Source organism: Spermophilus citellus, assembly GCF_964194105.1.
Source record: "Spermophilus citellus genome assembly, chromosome: 8".
Lineage (NCBI taxonomy): Eukaryota > Metazoa > Chordata > Mammalia > Rodentia > Sciuridae > Spermophilus > Spermophilus citellus.
Window position 1 is genome coordinate 43,466,477 of NC_138189.1, and position 25,645 is coordinate 43,492,121.

Genomic DNA, 25,645 nt, shown 5'->3' on the forward strand with positions numbered 1-25,645 from the left:
CCTCATATCTAAACCATAACAGATGTATTCAATATAAGAAGAAAAAAGGTGGAATAGAAGGAATGTTTGAACACACTATTTGTGATACTGTGATGGTTGTCTAATAATTTTCCAACCACAATATGAAGCACATATGGTTGTATGAGGACACACTCAGAGTCCTGAAGTTGTTATGTTATTTCTTTAAGCAGAAGACATTTGAGATTCAACAAATCAAGAAGAAACCTTCAGCCAGGCACACACTTGTAATCCCACCAGCTTGGGAGGCTAAGGCAGGAGGACCGAGAGTTCAAAGCCAGCCTCAGCAATGGCAAGATGTTAAGCAACTCAGTGAGACCATGTCTCTAAATAAAATACAAAATAGGGCTGGGGATGTGGCTCAGTGGTCAAGTGCCCCTGAGTTCAATCCCTGGTAACCCCAAAAAAGAGAAGAAACCTTCATGGAGCTTCCTTTTTCTGACTAAAAGCAGAAACTTCTGAGAAATGAGGCTGCAGTAAAACACCTCCTCAGGGTGACTTTTCCTCCTAGGAAGGCCAAGGAAAAGCCTAATAAGAACAAGTGTATTAGACAACCATCACAGTATCACAAATAGTGTGTTCAAACATTCCTTCCATTCCACCTTTTCTTCTTCTTATACTGAATACATCTGTATGGTTTAGATATGAGATATACTTGAACTAAGTACTATACCACTTAGTCAAGTCCCACTTAGTCAAATCCCTTCCCCCAGGGGAAGTTTTTGGCCATAAAGGAGACAGGAAGGCTCTTTCAACTCAGTATAGCATCATCACAAACTTTCTCATCTCCTGTTTGTGTTTCTGAACCTATTTGTCTTTACTTATTCTTCCTACAGAAGTCATTTCTCCCCATCTCTCTTTACAACTAAAGTATGTATGTGTGTGTGTGTGTGTGTATATATATATATATATATATATATATATGTAATTTTAAGCTACGTCTCCTGTTATTGTCTTTTATCAGTCTATTTTGAGGTCTCCAGGCAGTGAGTTTACGGGAAAAGAGAGGAAAAGATTTCCCTCCCTTTCTTTGGGGTGCTGTAGATTGAATCAGGGACTTATGTGCAATACACAAGCATTCCAAGATGTATCCACACCCCTTTTGTATTTCATTTCGGAATGGGGGACTAAAACTGGGGTGCTCTACCACTGAGCTAAATTCCCAGGCCTTTTTGAGACAGGTCTTGCTAAATTATCCAGGTTGCCTTGAACCTCCAGTCCTCCTGCCTCAGGTTACTGAGTAATAGGATTATAGTTTTGCACCACCACACCTAGTGTTTCCTCCCATTTTTTAATCCCCATTTTAAAACAGAGAAAACTAAAGTCCCAGGAAGTTAAGTAACTTTTGCAAAGTCATATATATCATCTAATTCTTCTTCTTTTTGTATTGGGGGTTGAACTAAGTACTTTACCACTTAGTCAAGTCCCCAAGTCCCCAACCCTTTTTATTTTGAGACAGGGTCTAGCTAAATTTCTAAGTCTGGCCTTGGACTTACAACCCTCCTGCCTCAGACTCCCAAATTGCTGGGATTACAGGCAGGCACCAGAGTGCCCAGCTTTACATCAATTAGTAAATATCTTTTAAAAAATACTTCAAAATTGTGCCTTCCTATTTTAACTTACTTAGTATTTATCATTAATTTAATAATGTGATACAGAAAAAATGTCTATCTAAAAATCTGGTTTTAAAAATGTCAATGGAGAAGCCAGATGCAGTGGCATAGACCTGTAATCCCAGTGGCTCAGGAGGATGAGGCAAGAGGATTGTGAGTTCAAAGCCAGCCTCAGAAAAGCGAGGCACTAAGCAACTCAGTGAGACCCTGTTTCTAATAATATACAAAATAGGGCTGGAGATGTGGCTCAGTGGTTGAGTGCCCCTGCGTTCAATCTTTGGTACCTTCCCCCACCAAAAAAAAATGTCAATGGAGGGCTGGGGATATAACTCAGTTGGTAGAATGCTTGCCTTGCATGAACAAGGCCCTGAGTTCAATCCCAGGCACCACAAATAAGTAATCAAAATAAGATATAAAAAAAAAGTTGGGAATATGGCTCAGTGGTTAAGCACCCCTGAATTCAATCCCCAATACAAAAAAAAAAATTTTTTTTTGACATATGGGGCTGGGGATACAGATATAGCTCAGTTGGTAGAGTGCTTGCCTTGTATGCACAGGGCCATGGGTTCCAACCCCTACATTACAAAAATAAATAAATAAATAAATAAAGTCAATGGAGAAGAGAAATCAACATGAAAAAATAACAATTCTCTTTAAGATATGTAATTATAAAAATATTTAATAAAATTAATCTAAACCAAAACATAAAAGGATACAGCTTGGTGAGTATCACTTCAAGGACTATATTAAAGATTATCAAACTAAAAGGGGCATGGTGTAGTGTGCCTATGATCCCTGTGACTTAAGAGGCTGAAGCAAGAGTTCAAGGCCAGTCTCAGCAATTTAGCCAGGCCCTCAGCAATTTATCAAGACCCTGTCTCCAAATAAACAATACAAAGGGCAGGGATGTGGCTCAGTGTTAAGCACCCCTGGGTTCAACCCCCAGTACAAAAAAGAAAAAAATAAAAAGATTACCAACTCCAGAAGTAGAAGAGTAGGGGCATACCAAAATAATAGAAAGAAACGTATTTTGTTTTTTACTGAGTTACCTTTTTAGATTGTGACATAAGGAATTTTAAATGTTCATTTCATTTCTGACTCAGTAATCAAACTTGGCTATTGTCCAATAAAATAAAACAACTCCTTCAAAACTAAAATTCTTGCTAGACACAGGGTTGCACACCTGTGACCCCAGAAAACTGGGAAGTTGATGTGGGAGGATTGAAAGTTCAAGCCCAGCCTGGGCAACTTAGCAAGACCTAAAGAGGGCTGGGAATGTAACTCAGTGGTATAGTATAGCTGGGTTCAATTCCCAGTACTACAAAAGAAATACGAATTTCATAAGACACATAAAATTTCATGTAATTATAAGTTTCGTATAACTTTTTTTTTCTTTTTTGCAGCACTGGGAATTATTCCCTTTCTTGATTACCTACACCCTGCTGGTTCACTCTTCCTCCTCTACTTCTTTTTTTTTTTTTTTTTTAAAGAGAGAGCGAGAGATAGAGCGGTAGAGCGAGAGAGAATTTTTAATATTTATTTTTTAGTTTTCGGCAGACACAACATCTTTGTTTGTATGTGGTGCTGAGGATGGAACCCGGGCCGCACGCATGCCAGGCGAGCGTGCTACCGCTTGAGCCACATCCCCAGCCCCCTCCTCTACTTCTTTATTCACAAATTGAGAATCGCAACTTTAGTTAGTTCTTATCTTTTGGCCACATCATTAGCCAAACTCCAAAATACCACCAGGGAGTGAATTTAATGAAATGCAAATCTTTTAATCATTCCTCATCGTCTAATAGATTAAGTTCAAATTTCAAGTGGAAATTCTAAGCTCCTGCTCTCCCACGCTTTCCTTGGTCCTGCCCAGACACATTCTAACAAGACAAAACCCTTTTTTCATGCTTCTGCTGGTACCTCTGCCAGAAACACCTTTCTGCTCTTTTTATTAATAATTGGCAAAAAAAAAAAAAAAAAAAAAAAGCTTCTAAACATATCATTCCTTTGATTGGCCTGGATCAAAAGGTATACTTGTTGGCAGAGAGCTAAAGTTCAGATAGAGATGAGCAAAGCAAACACAATTACTGAGTACTATTCATTTAGAAACAAGACACACAAAGAATAAATACTTAAAAGTCCTTTTCTTTTTAAAACACAAGTTCTAAGAAGAATTCACATAACAGAACTTACTGAAAATGCTGAATATTTGGTAGGATACATGCATGAGGCACTCTGACAATCTTTGGTGTCCCTGTAGTCCCCGATGTGTGTAGAACATAGGCTAAGCAATGCTTTAGTCTCACATCCATGTGTTCTTTTCCTTCAATGCTGTTGTTCTCAGACCTCATGCTGTTTTTTCTTTTTTCTTTTGCACATTTCTCTTCTCTATCATTTAACTTCAAGTTAATGTCAGCATTTTCCCAGTGCAGTCTGAAGAGTACCAGATCTTTGTGTTCTACTGTGACTGTATCATAGTTCAATAATGTTTCATGTAAAGATGTGAATTTCTATGTTGGATAGGGAACAAAGTTTATATTATTAATATGTTAAAAGGAATTTCTTATATAGAAATAACATAAAATACTCATTTACTCATTCAGTGTGGTTTTTTGGGGGGATGGGGTATTCACTATACAATCCAGGGATAAAAAGACAAGAGACATGAAGAGTAAAGTGCTGACTTATTTTCAAACTCACCTTCAAAACAGACAAAAAACTGCAGCTGCAATGCAGTTTGGCAAATGTAATAAAGACATGTTCTTAAATATTAACGGAGGCAGAGAAGGTTAGACTGAACTCTGCATGGATGGTCAAAAATTGCTCTACAGGTAATATCTGTGTTCTAAGTAGCTATTCTCACTGGGCATGGTAGCACATGGCTATAATCCCAGAGTCATGGGAGGCTGAGGCAGAAGGATCACAAGTCTAAGACCAGCCTCAGAAATTTAGCAAGAGCCTCAGCAACTTAGCCAAACCCTACTTCAAAACTGAAAAAGTAAGGGCTGGGGCTGTAGCTCAGTGGCAGAGAGCTTGCCTAGCACATGTGAGGCACTGGGTTCAATCCTTAGCATCACATAAAAAAAAATAAACAAATAAAAGTTCTGAAACATTTTTAAAAAATGGTAAACACTCCTGGGTTTGATCCTCAGTAACACTGGGGGAAAAAAAAAAAGATACCTTAAAGCTGGTCCTGAATTCCAAGCTACTCAGGAAGCTAAGGAAGATTGCAAATTTGAGGCCAGCCTTGACAACTTAGCTGGACCCTATCTCAAAATAATTTTTAGGACTGGAGATACATACAACTCAGTGGTAAAGCACCTCTGGATTTGATTTCCAGTACCACCCTCCCCGCACCCCGACCCACGCGTGCACACACACGAAAGAGAGAAGAGAATAGCTTGATATTAACAATTCTCATACCCAACAAACACCCTCATAAAACTTTCACCAAGGTTAAGAAAAGTAAATAATCTATCCCCATTTCAGTTTTGCTTATTTACGTACAATAAAATAACCAATTTGAGGAGAAGAGAAAACTTTGGCCAGATTCTAATGTTTATTTTGAAAACACTTTTAAATATTAACCATTTTAACACTTCAGATCTCTTTCTAAGCATCTTATTCTAATACCCATGATTCTCTAGAAACCTCATTCATCTCAAGCGCTTGTTACTCCATATGAGTGTATGCATGCACACACATGTGCAACACACACACAATGCATTTTGGTTACTCCCAAATATAAATTGGTTCATATAAGAAATGGGTAAAAACAATCTAAGTTGAATATATCTTCTATAACATTCTTCTTTGGTAAAACAATATTTTATAAGTCAGAAATAACACTGAAATATGAGCTGCTTCACACTGCTGAATATGTAATTCTTGTTTTTAAATCAATGATTCTTAGCTACACTTTTGCTTGACAGACACTAAAAAAATAAAAAATTATGAAGTTAATTTCCCAGAAAGGTTTGGTCTTGATTATTATTCTTTCATGTTTTGACCAATGTGCTTGCCATAAATAATCAAAGATCAAAGTTTCAAGTATTAAAAAATTTTTCCAGTATAGGAAATACATTGGAAACACAAAGAAAATCCTGAACAATGCACAGATATCATAAGATCAGAGGATACTTTCATGCCATAGAGTAGTGGCTCTTAATGAAGTGCTAAGGGTGAAAGGTGCCAAGAACATTTGGCAATGAGGCAAAGTCTGGACATTTTTGGTTGTCACAACTGGGAGGTGCTACTGGTATCTAGTGAGTGAAGGGCAAGAAATCTGTTAAACATTCAATAATATACAGGACACTTCCCACAGTAAATAATTACTCCACCCAAACTGTCAATAAAACTGAGCCTGAGAAACTATGTGTAATGGTTTGAATATAAGGTGTCCCCCTAAAGTCCCTCCTGCATAAATGCAGGTATATTCGGAAGTAAAATGATTAGATCAGCAGAATTGTAACCTAATCAGTGGATTAATCCATTTGATGGATTAATAATTTGAAAGGACTAACTGGGTGTTAACTGTAGGGTGGTGAGGTGGCTGGGGCATCCCTTGGGAATAATATATTGTCCCCTAGCTCCTCCTTCTCTCTATCCTTCCCAGCTGCCATGCAGTAAGCAGCTTTCCTTCACCTAATTTTTGGCCATGATGCTCTGCCTCACCTTGAACCCAGAGAGACAGAGTCACTGAATCACCGACTGAACCTCTGAAACTGTGAGCTCAAAATAAACCTTTCCATTTCTAAGTTGTTTCTGACAGGTACTGGTCACAGCAACTGAAAATCTGACTAATTCACCATCCTGGAATTAGCAAATTCAAAAATTAAGATGGGAGAGGAGGAAATTCTTAAATTCAAAGATAAATATAACATCAAAAAGCAATCTAAACACATAGACTTACATTAATCTGCTTTTTTTCAACAAGAATATACTTTAGATTACATTTTTTCATAAAATGTGTTGACAATGATGGTGGTGAATCTGGATCAATAGGAGCATAAGCGGCAGGAACCTGGAGAATTCTAAAGAAACAAGTAGAGTCAGATACAATGTCTACCAAATATAATCCTCCTTTTAGCATTTCTGTCTTTCTATGTACATTACTATTCACCAAAAATTCCCAGTGTTTTCATGGACAGATCTTTGGTTATTTTATCTTGCTCTTTTTTTTTTTAATTTTAAAAAAAGAGCAAGATAAAATAAAAAAAACTAAATTTTTTAGTTTTTTCGGTGGACACATGCTGTGTTTGTATGTGGTGCTGAGGATCGAACCCGGGCTGCACGCATGCCAGGCAAGTGCGCTACCGCTTGAGTCACATCCCCAGCCCTTATCTTGCTCTTAATGACTGAGTATTATAAGATTCTATATTAAATTCTTACCATGTAGTATAAAGAAATACAAGATTTTTAAAAAATTAATGTATTACAGCATAACACACTTGACTAACTGGCCACTACTAAAATACCAAAAAAGTAGCAAAACCTATTTTCTTTTTCTGTCTACTCAGACTGGTATAAAAGAAGCTAATCATCCACATGCAACTTATTAGTATGCAGATTATGCATACTTCACCTAAATTAGGACACCTTAAGGGGAAAAAAACCCTACCTTTAAATTTCTGTATATAGCAATATTATATAAAAAGATCAAACATCATTTAGTCATGTTAAGTAAAAATACTCTTGAGGTAACACTTGGGAGACACTAGATCTTCACATATAGTAAATTCTCAATAAACCTTTGTCAATGATTGAGTAAATTTTGAAGCATTTTTTACTTTATAATTATATAATTAATCTAAGACATATCCTATGGGATGAATATTGACTTTCATTGGTTGGCTGCATTTATTTACTGCAGAGTCCTAAAACAGAAATCACAAAAAGATAACATCCTAGAACAATTTAACTGATTAAACACTTTATAATCATTTGTTTAAATAGGTGTTTTTTGTTTTGTTTTGCTTTATTTTTTTGTACTGGGGATTGAACCCAGGGCCTGGAGCTTGCTAAGCAAGCATTCTACCATTGAGTTACATCCCCAGTCCTTGTATTTGAGACCAACTGGTTTTGAACTTGTGATTCTCCTGCCTCAGTGTCCTGAGTTGCTACGATTACAGGCCAGCACCACTGTACTTGGCTTGATATCTCAATTTTAATAGACATTCTCTAATATTTTCATTCATTTACTGAATCCAGTAGTAAATAAAACAGTAACTTGCAATATACTCTTGTACTAAAAAGAGTAAGTTATTGCTAATTAAGAGCAATGAAAAATATTACCCTAAAATCCAAGAGGGTAAGTTTATTCCAGGTTGGCAGTAGAGACCAATTTCACGAATTCCTTCAAAGTCACAGTGTAATAGCAGGAAATCTGATAGTTCTGAAGCAGCATTAATCACAGTCTTGTAGGTATAATAAACTGGAGGCTGGTTGTTGCATTCATCAAAACAAACAGCTATTTTGTCCAAATAAAGGGAAGCAGCCTGCTGTACCAGTTCCTGAAGAGTCATTTCATTTAAGTTTATCCAAATATTGGTGCCAAGGACTCTAGCCATACACAAAAATATTAGGGTGAAAGGGAACTTTAGGAATTTAGTCCAAGGAGAGGGAAAACCTCATAAAAATAACTATCAAAATACATAACTATAGCACCTGTGAATTTAAAAAATGTTTATAGTACCTTTATAGCAGCAAGGTTAAAAATTAACTTGATATAGCCAAACTAGCACTAAGTTAGAGCCTGAAAAAAACTGAAAGATGTAACATATACAGAAATGAGAATGAAAAAGATATGTAGACTTCTTTCTCAACTGACCACAATAAAAAAGGAAATATATTTGAAAATTAACCAGTAAGCACCACACACTTGATTTTTTTTCCTTTTCCTTCAGTTACTGCTACAGATTGATCAAGCTGTGTAACACATGAATACCAAACTGCCTACACTGTGTAATATATCATACAGAGGCATTCTTACAAAATTTAGTCTATGTGCAAAAGATGCATTTTCCCACCTTGAACGCAAAAATACATCCAACAGTTAATTTCCCACGTGATAACAACCTGATTAACTACATTAAACTCCTCAGAATTATATCAAAGTAAAAGAATTATAAAATAATTTTTTTAGTTGTAGTTGGACTTCATACCTTTATTTTATTTTATTTATTTTTATGTGGTACTGTGGATCAAACCCAGTGCTTCACACTTGCTAGGCAAGCACTCTACCACTTAGCCACAACCCCAGACCCTAAAATCTTAAAAAATAAAATGTCACTTAAAAATATTTTTAGTTGTAGATGCACAAAATAACTTTTTATTTTTTTACATAGTGCTGAGAATCATATTCAGTGCCTCTCACATGCTAGAAAAGTGCTCTATCACTAAGCCACCACTCCAGTCCCTAACATGCCATTTTTAAATTATAACAACTCATCACAGGTATCAATATAATAAAATGTTTTTCTATGGTTAATTTCCAGTTTTCCAGTGGGAAAATCCAATCTTGTCCCAGGTTTTCATTTTCATTCATTGATTTGTAAATACATAATTTCTCCAATAAAGAACACTCTACTTATTAGCTGTCCAGACATTTCTGGGCCTTATAAGAAAAGCAACAACAACAACAAAAATATGGTAAGCAGATTTTACATATAATGGGTATCAAGTTTAAGTTATTTGCTATTTTACAACTTACAGGCCGTTAGTCATCAGAGGTTTTAAAACTGTCAGCAATAACGTGCAAAACTCTGGGTTCAATTCCCAGCACACCACAAAAACAACAAAGAGAAAGAAGAGTGTTAAATACGGACTCTTTCTAGGTTATTGGGTATTTTCAAGATGAGCAAGTAATTTTTCCTTATCCACCTGCGTCTTCAGTATGTAACTACGTTTAACAATAACGCACTTTCCAGCTTTCAAAACAGTTTTTTCATTTGTGCTCCATTATCACATTAGGAAGTGGCAGGCCAAAGCAAGTTTCTTTCTTTCTTTTTTCGGGGGGAGCGATTGCGGGGCGAGGGTTACTGACTGAGCCCAGGGGCGCTTTACCATTGAGCTACACCTCCAGCTCTTTTTAAAAATTTATTCATTTTTATTTTAAATTTTGAGACAGGGACTTGCTAAATTGCTGAGGCTGACCTCATACTTTCCAGTAAACTACGCCTGTAATCCCACAGCCTCCCGAGTCGCCGGGATTACAGGCGTATTTACTTCCACTTAATGAAGTGACTCGGGAGAGCACACAGGTCACGTTTAATCCGCACCTTACCAGCCCATCAAACCCCACCAACTCAAAGCCTAAGAGAGGTTCTGCGGCTGAGCAAACCTGTTCGGGGATCGCCATCCATCCCCTCCTGCTCAAAGAACCCTGCCCCACACCCCCAAGCGACTCACTGGGACGGTCCCCCAGGGCGGCCAGACGGACCCGGAACTTTTCCCAACAGCCCACGCGGGACACTCCTCGCTGAGACACAGCAGTTACCCAGCAGCCGTAAAGCTACACCGTCGTACCGCACTTCAAGTAAATCTTCCGTGTCGCTAGTTGACGTCACGCCGGCGACCCCGGATGGTAGCACAGCTCTGCCTGGCCCCTTCCGTAAGCTCTGCTTCGCCCGTTCCGAAACCAGTGGCGAAAAGCGGAGAGGACTTGGTGGGTTCTTGCTAACGGTTTTCGGCCTAGGCGCTGAGCCGAGTCACGCTGGATCTCGGACAGGGATTGCAAGGACTTTGGAGTGTTCAGTGTAAAATCTCACCCTTTCCTACTTGCCAAGAAAACCCTGGACAAGAGTCTTGAATTTTGACCCCCTGTCTCCTCATTCATAAAGGGAGGATTAAAATGTCTCCTAAGGCTATAAAGAAGAAATCTTTGTGAAATATGGTAATGATTGGCTTTCATTCACTCGACATTTTCTGAGAACTTTGCCCAAGACTGATGGGGATAGTGACTGCAGTGGCGAAACCTACAAGCAAAGTCCCTTTCATGATGAAATTGACGTTTTAAGAAATCTGCAACTTTTAATAGGATCCGTAAAGAAAACAAAGCAGTTCTGAGGTGAAGTGAATTCCCTAAGCCCTGAGTACAATAACTGGTATCTGTGAAATACAACTTCCAAACTTCCTCATGCTGAAGACAAGCGCTGAGGAAGCTTAAACTAATATTCTTAGGCTGGCTAAGCACAACCTAGAGCTTGTTTCTATAATCTATATAGAATCTATAGTCTATATCCATCCTAATCTTTGTTTCTATAAATTGTAACCATTCTGTAAGACCAGTGGAGAAACATGGTAGTTGCTTCTCCTCGTTTTGATTAAACTGCATAAAATCATTTTTTCTTTTACATATTTTGCTTACAGCTTAGGCCGGTAAGTAGCATTATCCAGCCAGCCAGGATCCAGGCCAAGCAGGAGTCTCTTGCTTGGCTGCAGGTAACACTTGTTAAGTTGTTGTATGGTAGCAGAGAGGAGAGAATCAGGCTTCTGTTTCATTTTCTTTTCAGGAGTAGGGGTGAGAGCAGCTCAGCACCTACAGTACCTGAAAACGCCTAGAATGGATATGTCCTTAGTTGCTGATGTGGAGCAGTCTGTGGCATGTTTTTTAATCCAAGCAGGAAAAATCTCAACTGCACTTTTACAGCTTATCACAGGCTTCTCTTTTTTTTTTTTTTTTTTTGGAGGGAGATGGTGCAAAAGGTGTGTCTTGTCTTTGTTTCCATGTTTGGGAATGACACCATAATCTACTCAGCCTGATGGTTAATTTCTTCTTTCTTACCCTCTCATATTCATTTAAGACCATATGTCCTCCAGTTCCAAATGTGGAGTGCACAGCAATCACAGGCATGTGCCACCATATTCCCTGAGAATATATTAAAAATATATTTTAAAAAAAGAAAGAAAAGGAAAAAAAAGGCACTGGATATAGTTGTTGTTGTTGTTTTAAGGCATTCTGCCAGGTGTGGTGCTGCATGCCTGTAATCCCAACAATTTGGAAGGGTAGGCAGAATGATTACAAGTTTGAGGCCAGCCTCAGCAATTTAGCAAGGGCCTAAACAACTTAAGACTGAAAAAGGACTGAGGATGTGTTACAGAGCTGTGGCCTTTTGGGAAACTGAGGTAGGACAAAGACACCCCCCCCCCTTAAAGCCCAATTCTAGCTATCAAGTCAGATATCAGATGCATCACTCAAGAGTAACAGGCATGAGTTTATTGAACGGACAGGAAAAGAGAAAAGGGACACTCTTTAGGGATAGAATTGGTCCTCTGAGGGAGGAGAGAGACAGTGTGCCTTTGCTGCACTACAGTTTTATTGGGGATCCCAGAGAAGTTTCCAGAGAGTCCTGCGAGGTTCACCTCTTGACTTTTGACTAACAGGAAGATGATATCAGACTTTTTCAAATCCCCACTGCCATGACAACTCTAGGTCACCTTGGCTCATGCTCTACCAGTTCTAATTGGATTCTTAGCCATAGATTCTTAGAGGGAATTATCTTTACCTCCCTGAGTTTCAGGATCTGGCCTGTGTAAAGGGTCATAAAATTTCCACCCTCAGGGTAACTTGGGTTCCTTATCAACATTAATTGGGTCCTGCATTTCTCCTGCAGGTAACACATAGTTTGCTGAGGAATGTGCCATATCCTGTCCACTTAACCCAGGTAGGGCTGCAGGTAAATAGCTTCTTGGAAAAGAAAGCATGTGGGTGTTAGCATAGTGGACCTAATTTATAGAATTATTTCCTTACCCTCATGTTCCCAGGACTCATATCTGTTTGTACCCTATCAGATGTACTCAGTGGTAAAGGGTTCCAAGTGCAAAAAAATAAAAATTCAAATTCCTGGACCTCATTCTCAGGGACTCTGAATGTTTCCTAGTGAGAGTCCTTGAATTTACATTTCCAAAATGTCAATGTCATTTCCACTAGTGCTCCCTTAGTTCAGTTCTTCACAGTCAACCTTTTCTTAAAGCTTTTCCAGTCTTGTTAGGCTCCAGTTGACTTAGTTGCTGTCAAAGCGATCTCTTATTGGCAATATTATCTTTCTTTTTTTAATATTTATTTTTTAGTTGTAGTTGGACACAACATCTTTATTTATTTATTTTTATGTGGTGTTGGGGATCGAACCCAGGGCCTTGCCCATCCTAGGCGAGTGCTCTACCGCTGATCCACAGCCCCAGTCCCGCAATATTATCTTTCAACTCTGATATTAATAATAATTGCAGGGAGCTACTCCAAATACACGCACCTTTAAGTCCTGATGCACCACGGGGATCTGAAGGGTCACTGTAGTCTACCATGACTCGTGACTGGGTCTTTTCCCTAGCTCGGGATAATAAGGTGTAGCCCTGGGAGTGGCCCTAGTAGGCCGCACCCAGAGGGGTTGAGCTACACTCACTCAATCCCTGGTAATTCTACTCCTTGCCTCATTTGAATGATTTCTTCCCACTAAAAGGGTTCAGCACATGCTCTCTCTCTCTCTTTCCAAGGACCCCTAAGGTCGGAGGAGCCATCACAGGACCCAAAGAAAAAGGTATTTGTCTGTGTGTGGTTATTTTGTGCAAACCAGTTTATCTGGAGTGACTTTTTTTTTTTAACTTTTTTTTTTTAAAGAGAGAGAGAGAGAGAGAATTTTAATATTTATTTTTTAGTTTTCGGCGGACACAACATCTTTGTATGTGGTGCTGAGGATCGAACCCGGGCCGCACGCACGCCAGGCGAGCGCACTACCACTTGAGCCACATCCCCAGCCCTCTGGAGAGACTTTTGAGTGTTTAGTCATGAAACGCAACAAATAATTTTAAAAAGTGTTTTTTCAGAACTCATTGTTTCTTTCAAATTTGTTTTTATTCTATTGGTTTTAAGCTGGCTTGCCTAGTGTGTTGGAGATCCTTGATTACCTACCTGTTCATCTACCACGCGGCCTGCGCAGTGGTTTCATTAATGAGGTTCTAGGCATAAAGTTAGTTAGAAGAAATCGAAATAAAACACACAGACAGTACCTTATTTATATTGCTAGGTCCGAGACGGCTCACCTCTCTGGTTCCCACCTCTAGCCTCCCAGCAGGGCAGCGAGGATTACTCAGGGCTAGCAGGAGAGAGAGAGAGAGAGAGCGAACATGCCTGGGAGTAGCCCTTTATTGGGGAACAAGAGATTCAGGGGAGAATTCCATCCAATGAAGGTTGAGGGGGGGCTGCACTTCAAGGTCAGGGTCAGTGATTGGGTCCCCGGGGTCAGTGGTCAGGCACACCCCCACACGGATGGGCTCTCTCATCAGGAAAAGGTCGGGAAAGCTTCGACAGAGCCAAAGCGCCTCAGGCCCTTAACAGGAGTCACCCAATCTCGTGTCAGAATGGCTTCCCACATATCCCCCCTTTCTTAACAATGAGGCGGCGGTTCACTCTCTGGAGTTCCTGGATTCTTGATTGGAAGACTGGTCATCCTATAGTTACAATACAAAAGAGAATTAACAGCAAAGAGAATAATCCAATAATGTACCAAGCGGAGTGTTTAAGAATATTTCCAGGGTTGAATCCATTTAACTCCTTCAATATTTGGTTAGCCAAAGAAGAAGGATCTGAAAAATCAGCTCTATTATTTTGAATGTCTTGGATATGGTGATGAAGTTCCAGAATATCCAAGCTATTATTACTATTTTGCCAAATACCTAATAAATGGTTTTTAACCTTCTCCCAATCCCAGAGAGAAGCATTGTACTTGGCAGCTGTAACACATACATACTTATAATTAGCATGGCATTTAAGCCTTTCTTTAAATTTTAAGGCTGAAAGTTCATTACCTATGTTTATAACAGTCGCCTCTAAGGCGTTTAATTTAGTCTCAATCCTTTCATCGATATTTACTTGATTACGCAGAGCCTTGGAAGTATTTTGAGCTAAATTATTAAGAAATTTTGCATGCTGAATATTCTGAGACAATGTCAGAGATGCAGAGACAGTTGAGGCAATAAAAGAGACCAGTGCTAAAACACCAACAATTATGACTCCAATAGCACGTTTAGGTCTTGTTAGCTGGGCATGAATTTGCTGCAAGACTTGTAAACCAGCATCAGCATACCATGGCTCTGAAATATTAGCAGGTAATAAAACGAAAGAGGACTGATGAAGTATCAGCACTCCTTTTCCTCCATTATACCTAGTAATACAATTGGTTAGGTTGCACTTATTACAAGTAACAACATATCTGTCATCTATCCATCTAACTTTTACATTTCCAATAATTAAAACATAAGGAGATTGGACACAAGCTCGTAAGCCATAGCAAGATCCCTCTTTACAGTTCTTGCTGACAAATTTTGGTAAAGGTTTATCTGTAAAATGTAAATACTCTGAAGCAGCAATTAAACGCCAAATATCTCTTTGAACACCTCCTTCACTATAAGTCAAAATATTACTAACAAATCCTGCAGGTGTCATAGCAGAATCTCTTCGTAATTGACTCTTATCAATTTTTGGAGACCAGTCTAAAATATACCCACTATCTTTAAACACCTTATGTTGTACAGGAAAGGTATTTACATAATCCATCCATTTAGGAAAGGTGCCGATCTCAATTATAGAACTATTTGGACAGTGGGGTATCGGTGGAGGTTTTGCAGAAATGACTGGCTTGTTATGGGAAAGTCCCATCTTAATTACTGATCTAGTATTAGGTTTTAAGTCCCCATAAATAGAATTATTTGTCAGTCTAGGTCTACCAATCGCTGTCTTTTCTTCGAATGATACTTTCAGACAGCCAGCATGTTTATCATGTGACCAACACAAAGGTAATTGGGCACTGTAGCCAGAATAATTAAATCTAGTCACATGATTGGGAGTAATATGAGTATCTGTAAATCCTCCCATCATGAATGAGTCATTAGTAAATACTGGAATAGATTCTCCAGTCCATACAGCTGGGTGTACCAGGGGTGGATCTGGGAAATATGTCCAGTAAGTGTCTACTTGATTCCCTTTTATCTGACAGCCCAGTAGGGCAATTACTGTTGTTACCATCAAGACTGGGGTCCTGCTCTTTCCTAGGCGTCGAAGTATTCGGGAAGCCTGGGTTGTTAGTTTCTTCACATCTTTCCATGAAATCAGCTTTTTGGCTGGTTCAATCTGGTCTTTTTTCATCTTTTTCCGATATCTCCTCCTTCTGGGTAGTGGCTCCTCTGGGTTGATCCTCAGTCGCTTGAATCTGGGTTCTATCTCCTCCATGTCTGATAGCATATTCAGGCACGCAAATAGGACGGAAAGCACCTTCTGGGAAGATACAAGCATGACCTCGGCCCCATGTTATTACCGGGTCCGGACCCTTCCACTGACCAGTCTGTAAATCTTTCCACAGAACTCTGCCTAAGGGGCCTGTTACTGAGGGAGACATTTGTCTCTCAGCAGCAGTGTGACCTTCTGAGTCACAGTTTAAAAAATTTAAAACAAACAAGGCATGGTTAAGGCTATTTTGGGGAGTCACAATCCTATTCCCCCCTTTTAATTTTTGTAATTGAAGCTTAATAGATAAATGAGCTCGTTCCACAATGGCTTGACCTTGGGGGTTATAAGGAATTTCTGTTTTATGATTAATTTTAAACTCTTGGCAAAATTGTTGAAAAGAAGAGCTTACATAAGCTGGATCATTATCTGTTTTAATCTGCATAGGGCACCCTAAAACGGAAAAAGCTGGTAAGCAATGAGAAATTACATGTTGAGTATTTTCCTTAGTACGTGCTGTGGCAAAAATAAATCTAGAATAAGTGTCCACTATGACATGCACATAACATTGGTTACCAAATTGAGGAATATGAGTTACATCCATTTGGCATATTTGATTTGGTTTTAATCCACGGGGATTTACCCCTGATGGCAGAGATGGATTGTGAATAACACACTTAGGGCATTGGCTTACAATCTGATGAGCTTGTTCTCTGGTAATACTAATTTTTTTACGTAAGCTAGAAGCATTTTGATGATGCAAGGAATGGGAAGCTACTGCACAGTCATACAAAGACATCTGTTGACAAAAAGCTACTAACTTATCAATTTTGTCATTACCTGAAACTAGAGGTCCAAGAAGATTAGTATGGGCACGTATGTGTCCTATGAAACATGGGTACTTTCGTATTAGTACTGTCTTTTGTAAATTATGAAATAATTCAAATAACTCCTGTGATGAAGTAAACCCAATAACTGAGGTTTCAATATTTTTGGTAACTCCGACTGCATATAAGCTGTCAGAATAAATATTAATAGGATCATTTGAAAAGTAATCTAAGGCACAGATCAGAGCTTGAAGCTCTGCTCTTTGGGCAGAAGTATAAGAAGTTTGTATTACCTCTGTGTGAACACAGCTGAAGAAACCTGCCTTACCGGAGTTGGAACCATCCGTGAACACCGATAAAGCTTCCTCTATTGGATAAGAACGTACAATCTTTGGAAAGATAAGTGATGTTAATGATGCAAATTGTACAAGCTTATCACGAGGATAATGGCTATCTATCTGCCCAGGAAAATCTGCAAAGGCTATCTGCCATGAGCTAGAAGTTTGAAAAAGCCAATTAGTCTGTTGAACAGAAAATGGAATAATTATAATATCAGGCTCAGATCCAATTAACTGTAATATCCTAGTTCTACCTTTAATTACTAATTGAGCTATAGAATCATGAAAAGGAATTAATGTTTTTTGAGGGGAGTGGGATAAATAAATCCACTCAATAACTCCTAATCTTTGCCACATGGCTCCTGTTGGGGTATGCTCAGTTGGAAATATTAATAAATACACTATTTTTTTTAGGATCTATTCTAGTAAGCTGTGCATTTTTAATTGTAATTTCAACTTTTCTTAAGGCTGTCTTAGCTTCCAAGGTTAGTTGACGTGGAGAGGTTGAAGAAGGATTTCCTTGTAATATCTGAAATAAAGGACTTAACTCAGAAGTAGTTAGTTTTAAGGATGGCCTTAGCCAGTTAATATCTCCTAATAGTTTTTGAAAGTCATTAAGGGTACGTAACTCCTTAACTCTTATCTGAAGATTCTGAGGACGGACTGTACGTCCTTGAATTATCTGACCTAGATATTGAAAAGGAGATACCTTTTGAATTTTTTGAGGAGCTATACATAAACCCATTGCTGTAAGCGAAGTCTCTAACTGAGTAAAAATTTCTGAAAGTACCTCTGGATTTGCATGAGCCAATAATATATCATCCATAAAATGAATAATATATGCATCAGGAAAGCTATTTCTTATGGGATTTATCGCCTGGTCAACATATTTTTGGCACAGTGTAGGACTATTACGCATTCCCTGGGGAAGTACCTTCCAGCAATATCTTTTAACAGGTTCCTTAAAATTAATTGCTGAGGCAGTGAAAGCAAATCTTTCACAATCTTCAGGATGTAACCTTATAGAGAAAAAGCAGTCTTTTAAATCTATTACCATCAAGCTATAATCTAAAGGAATGGCTGTGGGGGAGGGAAGTCCTGGCTATAATGATCCCATAGGCTGAATTGCATGATTTATCGCCCATAAATCCTGTAGTAATCTCCAATTTCCTGATTTTTCTTAATAACAGAAATAGGTGTGTTCCAAGGACTAAGCGTTGGTTCAATATGACCAGCCTGAAGTTGTTCCTCAACTAATCTATGAATTATTTTAAGCTTTTCCCCTGAGATGGGCCACTGAGAAATCCATATGGGCTCCTCTGTGAGCCACGTGATTTTTTCAGCTGTCTTAGGGATCAGGGAAGTACTCAGGGCCCCTAGTAAAAATTTTGGTTTGGAGCATTTACTAATCTTTGACGTGGAGACTGGCTTGTAAACAGATACTCTTCCTGAAGGGTCTCCTTATCATCTCCAGGAAAATACCTCTGATTAACTTCCTCAACTGACCTTATAGAATTTGGAGTAACTAATAACAATCCCATTTTGGTTAAAATATCTCTTCCCCATAGGTTAGCTGGTAAAGACTCTAACACATAAGGCTTAAATACTCCACTGTTCCCATCGGAATCTTCCCAACAGAGATAGTTGGCACTTTGAGCAGGCTGTGAAACCTGTCCTATTCCCTCTAGGTTAGCTGGTGCTACATGCAAAGGCCAGTTCCTAGGCCAAAACCTACTGGACAATACCGAGATATCAGCCCCTGTGTCTATTATTCCTAGGAAATTTTTATTATTAATTCTAAGTTTTAATAAAGGGCGTTCTTGCCGTACTAACTGGGACCAGTATACTCTGTCTGGCGGTTTAGAAACTGAATCTACTGGCAGGTGCCTTTCTGAGACACAAGGCAATAATATTAATTGAGCAAAAGTATCCTTTGGGGTGAGCCTTAAAGCATAATTGGATTTTACAGTAACATATAACTGTCCTTTAAATTCTGAATCTATCACACCAGGTATTACCTCAATGGCTCCCTTTAATTCATTACGTTCCAAAATCAAACCTACAGTATTATCAGGAAGCGGCCCGAAAATTCCAGTAGGGATTTGTTTTGGCCCCGTTTCAGGATCTAATTCAACTGTCTTTGAAGGTCATAAGAAAACTGTCTGTGATCTCTGTCCCGGTAAAAATCCCGGGCTGTCCCGGTCGGAGCCAGTGACGTCACACTGTGCGACCTCTCCTCGAATTCCCCATATTGTTGTTCGGCTCCCGCTAGGAGGAGATGATGGCGGCGAGAAGGTGGGCTGATCCGCGCCATCTGAATCCTCCGCGCCATCTGAATCCTCCGCATGGGGCTGCGAGTTTAAGTTCACATTTTTAACCTTTGGCTTGGCCCCTAGTGCCTTTGTTTTTAAATGGCTTAAGGGAAAGGGAATTAACTTAGCCTCAGGCTGATTTTCCATTTGAATAGACTTAACAGCTCTTTGAATGCCTTTTAAAAGGTCTTCAGGGGGCCACGAACTCTGGCCCATATATTTAAAAAGACAAACTTCTAGGGCCATCCAAGTTTTCTGTATATTTTCTATGCCTCCAGGTAGTTCATTAGAAAGACAGACTCTCTGTAACTTCCTTCCTAATTTCTCCCAAGTAAGTAAATTTGGAGATTCCTGTTCACAAAACCAAGGACAATATTCACCTACAATCTTTAAAAATTGTAATAACTGAGTTTTCTTTATCTGTTTTCCTTTCTGATTAATTATACTGTCTAAAATAGTCAGATATATTTCCTTATCCGTAGAAGTTGAATTTCCCATTTTAAGTAATTTAACGTCTCTTTCCTTCAATATCTCCAGGTACTTTTGTGACCCAATTGTCACCTCTTCCTTTATCTTTATTTCTATTCCTTATCTTCCTTTATCTTTATTTTTTTCCTTATCTTTATAGCGCGCTCCCACTCAATCTAACTAATCTATAATGCCCCCCTCGTGGGCGCCAATTCTACCACGCGGCCTGCGCAGTGGTTTCATTAATGAGGTTCTAGGCATAAAGTTAGTTAGAAGAAATCGAAATAAAACACACAGACCAGTTACCTTATTTATATTGCTAGGTCCGAGACGGCTCACCTCTCTGGTTCCCACCTCTAGCCGCCCAGCAGAGCAGCGAGGATTACTCAGGGCTAGCAGGAGAGAGAGAGAGAGAGAGTGAACATGCCTGGGAGTAGCCCTTTATTGGGGAACAAGAGATTCAGGGGAGAATTCCATCCAATGAAGGTTGAGGGGGGGCTGCACTCCAAGGTCAGGGTTAGTGATTGGTTCCCCGGGGTCAGTGGTCAGGCACACCCCCACACGGATGGGCTCTCTCATCAGGAAAGGGTCGGGAAAGCTTCGACAGAGCCAAAGCGCCTCAGGCCCTTAACGGGAGTCACCCAATCACGTGTCAGAATGCCTTCCCACATGTTCATACTTAAAAGTTGAAAGTTCTGAGTCCCTCTGTAACAAAGCAATTCAGGGATAGATTTTTTGTTGTTTTTGGTGTCATCATTTTTACCCCCAGTACTGGGGATTGAACCTAGGGGTACTCTACCACCACATTACCAAGTTACATCCACAGTCTTTTTTTTTTTTTTTTTTGGTACTTCATCTCACTAAGTTAGTGCTTTGGCTGGCTGGCCTTGAACTTGGAATCCTCCTGCCACAGAATCTCTAGCCTCTGGAGGGTGCACCCAAATGGGGGAGACATTTTTTAAAAATTTTTTGTAATTACAGATGGACAGCATGACTTAATTTTATTTACTTTTTTTTTATGTGGTACTGAAGATCGGACCCAGTGCCTCATATGTGCCAGGCAAGCACTTTACCACTGAGCCACAGCCCCAACCCAAGGGGAGACATTTTTTAAACAAAAGTATTTCCTGGAAAAGATGGTTGATTTGTTTTTCTTAGAGCTACTTCCTTCTCACCTCCCCACCATTTCTCCAATCTATTCCTCCATCTCTAACATGCCTTCTTTTGGTACTATAAATTCTACAGAAAGCCCTCAGCAATGCTTCTCTTCTCCTAGGGTTCCCTTTGATATGATAAGGAGATAATGCCTTTATGTCCAGGGAGGGTGAACCTGTGAAATTCCTATCCTTTTGCCCCAATATTCCCCTCCCATAAAAGCTTTCTGTGCCCTTGATCCCCCAGAAGATGGATATTAGACAGGCCTCATCTCTTCCTCAGAAGCTGGCTTTGAATAAACCTGGTTTTCTACACACTGAATTTTTTTTTTTTTATACCGGGGATTGAACTTAGGGGTATTCCACCACGGAGCCACATCCCAGCCCTTTTTTATATTTATTTAGAGACCAGGTCTCAATGAGTTGCTTAGGGACTCACTAAATTGCTAGGCTACCTTTGAACTGAGATCCTCCTGCCTCAGCCTCCAGAGTTGCTGGGATTACAGGCATACACCACTGCACCCAGCCCTTCTAAACACTGAATTTTTAGTAGAGCAACAACAACATATGTAAAGCCATTCCCTCCTTCTCAGGCACGTTTATTGTAAATCAAGAGGGAGAGTAAGTTTGTGGGTGTGTCTCAATTTGGTATTACTGTCACTCAATCCTCCTCTTTTAGGTGCCATGCCCTCAGATACAAAGACCCTGTTTTACTTTCCCCAGGACAAAAAACCCTTCAGCATTAGGTTGGGGAGAGGGAGAATGGTAAAAGGTAATAACTCATTTCTAAATAAATTTACAATTCTTTTAGATGCTCTTTTCACACCCTACTTCCAGAAAACATTTTGTGAGCCTTTTAGAGGGTTCTCTGATACGACAGGATTGCCTATTATCTTGGCTCCTGACTGGCTTAGCATTGAGCTGATCCAAATGAAAGTCAAAAGCAGGAAACCATGATGGGACAAAAAAGCTGGGACAGTGAAATATACCCTTGAGCACCATAAAACTATTACCCTCTGTATCACAGCATGTTGCTTCTCTACCTTGTGCTCTTTTCAACAGACTGTCATGTGACCCTGATAAAACCACAGAAGCAGACTGTTTGCACATGATGAAATTGTTACTGGGGAAACCCCTAAATAAACCCTCCCTCTAGCTTCACTTGTTCTTTTTTTAAAATTTTATTTTTTATCTTTTTTTTTTAAGAGAGAGTGAGGAGAGAGAGAGAGAGAGAATTTTTAATATTTATTTTTTAGTTCTCGGCGGACACAACATCTTTGTTGGTATGTGGTGCTGAGGATCGAACCCGGGCCGCACGCATGCCAGGCGAGCGCGCTACCGCTTGAGCCACATCCCCAGCCCAAAATTTTATTTTTTAGAAATAGCTGAACACAATACCTTTATTTTGTTTATTTATTTTTATGTGGTGCTGAGGATTGAATCCAGGGCCTCTCACATGCTAGACAAGAGCTCTACCACTGAGTCACAATCCCAGGCCCTTCATTTATTCTTAGTCAACTTAATCAACTTAAAAAATAGAGTCACACAGCTGGGTGATAGACTAATTTCCCATTAGCTTTGCTGTGGATTATCTCTGACCCGTGAGTTATGATGATAATGGTTGCTTAGGCTACTTTTCTAGGGCTTAAGGACACTTTTGCTGAAAACATTGATTCTTCAATTGACTTTGCAGATGTCTGTGTGGTTGGAACAGGATAAAAAGACCTGGCACCTCTGTCTCTGTATTGCATTTGTTCCCTTTGCTGCCCTAACTTTTGGGTCAGCTCTGTATGTAGAGATGACCATTGCCATCAGAGCAATCTGCCCCATTCTTGTGTTTTCTCAGCAGCTGTAACATCCCACACAGTCCCTTCAATCCTATCCTAAGGAGTCACAAGGCCAGGATATTCGCACAGGATTATAACACTAGCTGTAAAAAAGTAATTCAAGTTTGGACAAGTTGACCAATACTGCCTGGTGGTACAAATCTGTGCAAAGAGAAACATCTTTTGCAATGTTACCCCTGGCCAGTGGAAGATTATGACTTTAGCCTATCCCAGAAAATCAATAAAAAGCTTATGTCAGGGCTGGGGTTGTGGCTCAAAGGTAGAGTACTTGCTTAGCACATGTGAGGCACTGGGTTTGATCCTCAGCACCACATAAAAATAAAAGGTATTGTGTCCATCTATAACTAAAAAAAAAGTTTTTAAGTTATGTCTCCCTTCATTTGAAGCTCCAATGAAAGCCTTGCTTTTGTATGCTACTACTTACTTGGCTCAGTTTAGTTTCTATTGTCACTGAACCAGAAGTTCTTGTCTCTGGTAACACAAATAGCTGAGCCCTTTGCTATTGATTTTACACAACTTTATTTCTATTATTAATTTCCCTTTATCCTTAAGAGTTTTGGAGGTTTTTTTTCGGGGTGGGGGGGTACCAGGGATTGAAGTCAGCACACTGTACCACTAAGCCACCCCAGCCCTATTTTGTATTTTTATTTAGATATAGGATCCAAGCCACTGGGATTATAGGGAGAGTCTGTTATACTTTAAAAATCCTATTACTGGGCTGGGGATGTGGCTCAAGTGGTAGTGCGCTTGCCTGGCATGCGTGAGGTACTGGGTTTGATCCTCAGCACCACATAAAAATAAAATAAAGATATTGTGTCCACCTAAAACTAAAAATTAAATATTAAAAACTCCTATTACTATATGTTTGTTTCCATGAATAGGGGCTATCATTGAGGGTAGCTTTTTTTTCCTAGGTTAAGTCTTAAGGTATTTCATTAATGTTCCCAGTGTAAATATTTTTCCTCAAAATACTTACAGCAGGTAAAGTTTTATAAATAATAAATTAGCACTATTTTGGTTAAAAAAATTAAAATCCCTTTACTAGGGGCTCAGTGGTACAGCATGTGCAAAGCGCTGGGTTTCGGCCCCAGGAGGGGTCAGGGTGTCCATTCACTCTCACTTTCAGGGAGTTTCAAGAAAGCAAATGTAGACAACTGCATTTAAGACAACTTTTGGCTGGGTATGGTGATGCACATCTGTAATCTCAGCTAGAGCAGCAAGAAGATTGCAAGTTCAAGGCTAGTTTGGACAATTGAGACCTTGTCTCAAAATTAAGCTTTTTTTTTTTTTTTTGGAAGTTTTTAGAACTTTATTTTATGTACAAAGGACTAGAATGTTCTCTTTTTTTTTTAAAGAAAGAGTGAGAGAGAGAGAGAGAATTTTTTGTAATACTTATTTATTTATTTTTTAGTTCTCGGAGGACACAACATCTTTGTTTGTATGTGGTGCTGAGCATCCAACTCAGGCCATACGCACGCCAGGCGAGCGCACTACCGCTTGAGCCACATCTCCAGCCCGAGAATGTTCTCTTTCATTGGGTGGCTGTCTTGGGCAATCCATTTGAGGAAGATCACTTAGTCCAACTTAATGAAGCCTATATCCTTCACATACTGATGAAACACTGCAAGGACAGGTTGGCGCAATATTTACAGATCAGCCCATGCCAGTTTGAGCATATGCCGCAAGAGGGAGAACCCTGGCCAAATTTTCTCAGGTGACTCCAGTAGAGCTGTTGGTGACCCATCTTGCTTTTAAGGGTGCAATGAGGCAAAAGGTCAAAATTAAGCTTTTTAAAATGGGGCTAGGGATATAGTTTTTGCCTAGCCATATACAAGGCCCTGGGTTCATTTCCCAGTGAGACAGACAGACAGATAGACACACACACACACAGACTTTTTGAGCTAGTGGTAATCCAGACTGATCATTCAAAACATATATCAGGTGTAACACCCTCCTGCTAGGAGCATAAGCTTCAGTGGTCCTTATTGCCTGCATCATACCATTCAGACTCTAGCAAGAGAATCCATGTATTCCAGAACAACAGCCCACATGTATGAGAACAAGCCACAAGGTGCCATGAGACCAAAGAAAGAGACAGATTCATTGCCTAGAATGTAACATTGAGACTCTTGAGCAAGGTGAGAAAGTATTCTGGGATGACAGGTGTCAATTTATGAGAACTGGACACTATGTGCCATGAGACTTGAGGACGACCAATAGATCCAAATTGCATAGACTGTAATTTATGGGGGACTTACTGGGAGAAACCTGGTTCTAGGGGACAGCAAGACCAGTGGATCCTCATGATTTGGTTCAAAAGGAAGAGGTTAATATAGACAGGACAGAAGTGATTTCATCTAAGTCAAAATGTACCTGGTTTAGCTTAAGCTCATATCAAAGATTTCAGGCATGTTCCTGGCACTGACAGCATCAGGGTTTGGGTTGTGTAGCTCTGTGTACTGCTCTAATGGTTTCATCTATTTATAGTATTCTAGGAAACCATACAGGGAATACAGATCAGGGCTTCTCAAGGGCAGTCATGGTGGTTATAATTCGGGATATTGCAGTCAGGTCTAGCTGAATCCCTACATTAAACTGCTTCATTATCTTTCTAGCATGACCTCTCACAGTTGGTCACTGCTCCTCTATTCCTATCTTCCACATGCCCTACTCCTGTTACTATGAACTCTGGCCACAATGAGATGCTTGGAAGTCTTTGGAGCATCCCAAGTCCTTATCATGTTTTCACACCTGTGTTTTGACTGGATCTCCAGCAGAAATACCTTTCTCTCCTGAGGCATACTGTACCTTCCCCAGGGGTTGGGAAGTACTGGAGATCAAACCCAGGGAGGCTTT

The 25,645-nt window shown here is 39.6% G+C and overlaps 2 protein-coding genes and 1 pseudogene across 5 annotated transcripts in view; 1 reads left to right on the plus strand and 2 right to left on the minus strand.

Moving 5' to 3' along the window:
• Positions 1 to 10,074, minus strand: part of AASDH (aminoadipate-semialdehyde dehydrogenase) — a 31,536-nt gene extending 21,462 nt beyond the window's left edge. The window contains exons 1-4 of one of the 3 annotated variants that reach the window (XM_081304104.1): positions 9,078 to 9,605; positions 7,923 to 8,188; positions 6,541 to 6,661; positions 3,822 to 4,138 (exon numbers count right to left, since the gene is read on the minus strand). In XM_081304104.1, coding sequence (XP_081160230.1) covers positions 3,822 to 4,138; positions 6,541 to 6,661; positions 7,923 to 8,152 — 668 coding nt within the window. In that variant the 5' untranslated portion in view covers positions 8,153 to 8,188; positions 9,078 to 9,605. Of the gene's footprint in view, positions 1 to 3,821; positions 4,139 to 6,540; positions 6,662 to 7,922; positions 8,189 to 9,077; positions 9,606 to 9,969 lie in introns of those variants that run through there. The other 2 variants (XM_081304106.1, XM_081304105.1) reach the window with 2 other exon arrangements.
• Positions 10,075 to 10,188: 114 nt separating this feature from the next.
• The window catches only part of PAICS (phosphoribosylaminoimidazole carboxylase and phosphoribosylaminoimidazolesuccinocarboxamide synthase), an 87,830-nt gene continuing 72,373 nt past the window's right edge, over positions 10,189 to 25,645 (plus strand). Inside the window, exons 1-2 of the mRNA XM_081304113.1 lie at positions 10,189 to 10,695; positions 12,242 to 12,292. The gene's annotated coding sequence lies outside the window, so the exon portion shown is untranslated. The remainder of the gene's footprint in view (positions 10,696 to 12,241; positions 12,293 to 25,645) is intronic.
• Positions 24,364 to 24,533, minus strand: LOC308654120 (small ribosomal subunit protein uS14-like; annotated as a pseudogene). The gene has a single exon. The product of its transcript is annotated as a small ribosomal subunit protein uS14-like (transcript).